This window comes from Agrilus planipennis, unplaced genomic scaffold (genome assembly GCF_000699045.2).
Source record: "Agrilus planipennis isolate EAB-ADULT unplaced genomic scaffold, Apla_2.0 scaffold14, whole genome shotgun sequence".
Lineage (NCBI taxonomy): Eukaryota > Metazoa > Arthropoda > Insecta > Coleoptera > Buprestidae > Agrilus > Agrilus planipennis.
The window spans coordinates 586,926-591,545 of record NW_020442313.1 but is presented as its reverse complement, the minus strand read 5'-3'; the positions used below and the strand labels follow the sequence as shown (position 1 = coordinate 591,545).

Genomic DNA, 4,620 nt, shown 5'->3' with positions numbered 1-4,620 from the left:
AATCGCATTTCCCTAAATGTAAAACATCTCATATCCTTAACTATTTGCGAACAGTAATCTAATTTAGGTCTACCTCTACTCCTCTTAACTCCTGTTTCTGCCTCTAATATGTCCACATAATTTTATGAGGTATTTATTGGCTAAAAATTTTTAAACTCAAATTGATTTCTGGCAGTTAATAAGGGATGTAATAAACCGTTTTGGAAAATTCTATTAATTGTTTTACTATTCTAGGGCATATTGGGAAGCTTTTTTTATGGTAGTTCTCTTTTTAATTTTGGTTCTCACACCGTTGTTAAGTGTATCCTTAGACGGTATACAGAAATATTCGAAATATTTCGTGAAATCCGTGCGATATCTGAATTTCTTTGGAATTGCAGACATATTTTTAACATTCTGTACCGGAGTGTACGTACACCAAACAAGAAAAGTGGTATTGGACCCAAAAATTGTGGCAAAGTAAGTCAGAAAAAGAGAAAGTAAAAAAACTTGGATCAAAAAACAAATAAAATTAAATGAATATCATAATGTGCGAAATTAATTTATTTTGCAATAAATCGGATAATTAGTTAATAATAGTATTTAAATATATTTTAAATGTAATCATATACTTTTTCGGTATTTTACCCAAGTTTGGCTCTATGTAATAATAATTGTAGGAAATATGTACTTGGGTATTTCTTTGTGGATTTGTTATCGTCTTTTCCCTTTGGAATGACCAAGGAAGCCGCTTTCAAAAAGTCCAGCTTAACATATCAGGTGCTTTCGTTTGCACCTTTTATAAGAATTCTCCGAGTCGCCAATCTTATGAAATATATAGACAGATTTCGAGATGTAAGTTGAAATATTTGTGCAACTTTCAATACATTAGGTAGGTAGGTAAACAATTTATGAAAAATTTTTGAAATTTGTATTGAGCTTACTAAAACATAAAATGTCCGTTCTAGTGGCGTCACCACAGTTATTATAAAGTCAAAGTTATCAAATTGTTCATAATTTTTGTGCTTCTCGTAATGTGGAGTTCAAGTGTAATGTACAGGGTGGCTTTTCACGGAAAATCGAACTGGCTCCTGGAGGGTAATATAATCCGAAATTTGGCTTTGTCTATATTAAAGGCCGTGTACGATTTGGTCCACGTCGGAAGTGATATTAACAATTCCAACAAAGTTGGGGACATAATTGTCAGCATAGTCTGTATAATTGTTGGATTTGTGTTCAATTTATTCGTTGTCGGTAAGGGCATGTAAAATTACTTTTTAGAAATATATGTGTACGTGTAAATTTTTGAAACTTTCTTATAATTATCACCGCGCGCTTTTGAGTGATAGTCCAGGATGCCTGGTACATTTTTTCACTTGATGGTCTTGTGGTATTAACAATTTCTGAGCGTAGAACCGGAAGAAGGTACCACGCAATTTGTAGGACAATGCGACTGTTAAATTATATAAATATTAACTAAGTAAAAAAAAAATCATTTGGTTAGTAATCATTTATGATGGCCTCATTATCGGTGCATGTTGGAAAGAGGGGACTCTTTGATAAAACCAAAGATTTTGTAGGACAAATATTTTTTCGAATAATTTAGATAATTATCTTGAGATTAAACAAAAAAAACCCCAGTTAGTAATAAATTTTTGAGAATCATCAAACCGACATATTTTATCCTTGCTAATTGAAAATTAGCTTGATAGTAATCAAGTGCAAAAATGTACCACGGATCCTGGACTATACTGTACAGTACCCAAATATTACTAATAGTACCTACATGTCCAACGCTTTCACCAATTCTGTAGATATTGTCACATATTCATATAAAAGTTAGGTATAGTAATGAACAAAATTGGTCTTAAGTCTTACTCTTGTGAAAGATCAAGACTATTTTTATACTATAAGACCAAAACTGAACGAACAAGATTAAGACTAAAACCAAGATCGAATATGCAATACCAAGACCAAATAACCAAGACTATACGAAAAAATATTACTTATGGTGGATTTATGAGTCAAACTATTTGAAGCAATTTGCTTTCTTGGAACAAAAACATTTTTAATATTTGAAATTTTCGGTTTGCTTAACTAGATTTTAACATTTAATGTAAAAAAAAGATTCTTTACCACTGTTTGGAACAAGGGATGTACAAGAATAAGCCGTCTCATAATTAGCCGCAAATTACTGTAAATTAGACTTAAGCCGGGAAATCCGAAAACCAGTTTGCAACTTCAAATGTACCCGACTGAAAATTAGTTCAGTATAGGATCCTATCCGGATTAGGATTACCTGCAGACTGATTAGGAATAAATCAGGCTTTCTGATCCGGATGTCCATGCTGGATCCGTTTCAAAGATTCATGCTGGATCCATTTCAAAGTATATGACCGATTCAGTCAACAGATCTATGTCAGATCCAGCCAAAAGATCCATACCGGATCCGTTCAAAGGATCAGGATTAATTTTGTTTTTACATGTTAATTTGACATTAAATAATTATATAATAACAATTTAGCCATCAAATTCATTTATTGTTGTTTGATAAGCAATTTTACACACAGAATGGATCAGATAAAAAACTAAATTCTATATTATGATCCAGTTCAGAACATCGGATACAATTTTACATTAAACAACCTACCGAAACCGTAATAAGATTCGTAGTATTAGATTCTGATTAGGAACTGATCAGATGGCTGGATCAAGGGTTAGGCTACTGTACTTTAATCCGAAACTGATTAGATAGCTGGTTCAAGGGAAAGGATACTGTACGCTAATCAGTTTCTGATCAGGTTACCAGATCAAAGGATGGAGTACTATATTCTCATTAGGAAAATCTGATCCATAATTCGGGTTCTCTAAACTAATTTCCAGTTGGGTAGTTAGTATGGAGAAATTGTAAAATAAGTTAGGAAAATCCTAGAAAGATAATATCGGTGTCATAATTAGCCACTAATTAACCCCTGACGATGTAGGGCTTGGAATTTTTTTTTTTCAAAATAGGGTCATTTTGCATCTTGATTCTGACTTCTCCTTGCTAGATGCTAATACTGCTATATCATCTGCAAATCTAAGCATACTAATCTTTTGCCCTTGTACATCTATCCCTACAGTTGTACTGTCTTTAATGATGTTGATCGCGTCTTCGATGTATAGATTAAAAAGTAGCAGTGACTGTGTGCATCCCTGTCTGACTTCCTTCCTAATATTTACTTCTCTACGTTGCTCTAGCTCTATAACTGCCTGTTGCTTTTTATACAAACTAAATATCAATCTGTAACTCATCCCTACATTTTTAAGTATATTTAACATCTTGTCCCATTTAACATTGTCAAAGGCTTTCTCTAAATCTACAAATCCTATGTACGCAGTCTTTCCTTTTTCTATCGTTTTCTCTATTGTTACCGCTGGAATGGCCTCCCCTATTTCTCTATTTCTTCTAAACCCTAATTGGTCTTCCCCTAATAGTTCTTCCATCCTTTTTTTCCACCCCACCCCCCCCTCTGTACAATTCTAATAAGATTTTTGATGCATGGGAAGTTAAGCTACTTGTTCTAAATGTCTCGCATCTATTCTCTCTGGGACTTCCCCGTCTCGTAAATGTGACTAGATAGCTTAAACATACGATCTTTAGCTTCTTGTCCTGCATGTTTTACAATTTCCGCCTGTATCCCATCTATACCTGGTGCCTAATTATTATTTTTTGATACTACATCGAACTCTTCTCTCATTATAGGATAACCTACCTCACCTATCTCCACACTATTTTCCTTCTCTAATATATCTCCTAACTCAGTGCTTGCGTATAGATTCTCTAAATATTCTTTCCACCTATCTACCTTTTCCTCATTTTATAGCAAAATGACCCCTGTCTCGTTTCTTATATTATCACTCTATTATAGTAGACACACTAAATCGGGTTTACAAAAACGAAAATTTTAAAATCAGTTAGGAAATGTGTAAATTTTATTTGGTTCACATGTAANACATCTAATTAGGACTAAAAAATCTTTAACATCTCTAGCTTTTTTCCGATAGGAACTAATCTTCGAAAATAATAAATTATTTTAATTCAAATATTTAGAATTAAAGAAATGTTAGGAGCATTAAAAAAACTAAAAATACGACTAAAACTACCTTAAAAAGCGCCGCTTAACTTACATGCTTGCAATATTACCACAATGAAAAGTATATTGTTATAAACGTATGCCTGTGGCGGCGGATTAAGTAAATACTGTTTAGCATCCTATAGAAGACTGACATTAAAATGATGAAGACGATGTTTTCAATGTACGAAAATGAGAAGTCCAAACATTCAAATATTTCCTGCCTGAACAATTTTGGTGTTCCTAAAGTTTTTGCGCCCTCAAAAATTTCCCGTCCCGTTGGTGCTCGGGCTTCACGAGCCTATAAGGTGCCATTTATTAATTACGTAAGAGTACCGAAGGAAAAGGGGGTTTAAGAAAATCTCTACATGTCCATATGTTGGTGATAGGGGAGAGAGAGTTGTAAAACTCATTCTTACTTAATATTTTGTAAATGTATATTCAATATTAAAAATTTAATTCCATTTTGGATTCCGAACGGTCGTCTTCATTTTATAGTGTAGGTACAATGTAATTTAAATCCTAT

General features: G+C 33.2%; 1 protein-coding gene across 1 annotated transcript; it reads left to right on the top strand.

The window, feature by feature from the left end:
- The first annotated feature begins 246 nt into the window (after positions 1–246).
- LOC112906245 (potassium channel KAT3-like) lies at positions 247–1,380 on the top strand. The gene is made up of 3 exons (XM_025980083.1): positions 247–459; positions 660–834; positions 948–1,380. Exons 1-3 carry the CDS (start codon positions 257–259, stop codon positions 1,245–1,247), a joined length of 678 nt encoding a protein of 225 aa, XP_025835868.1. The 5' UTR covers positions 247–256; the 3' UTR covers positions 1,248–1,380.
- Positions 1,381–4,620: the final 3,240 nt, after the last annotated feature.

Coding starts and splice junctions, on each gene's coding strand:
- LOC112906245 (XM_025980083.1), top strand. CDS start 257: ATGGTAGTTCTCTTTTTAATTTTGGTTCTCACACCGTTGTTAAGTGTA. Junction 460..659: donor GACCCAAAAATTGTGGCAAA/GTAAGTCAGAAA, acceptor TAATAATTGTAG/GAAATATGTACTTGGGTATT. Junction 835..947: donor ATATAGACAGATTTCGAGAT/GTAAGTTGAAAT, acceptor TGTCCGTTCTAG/TGGCGTCACCACAGTTATTA.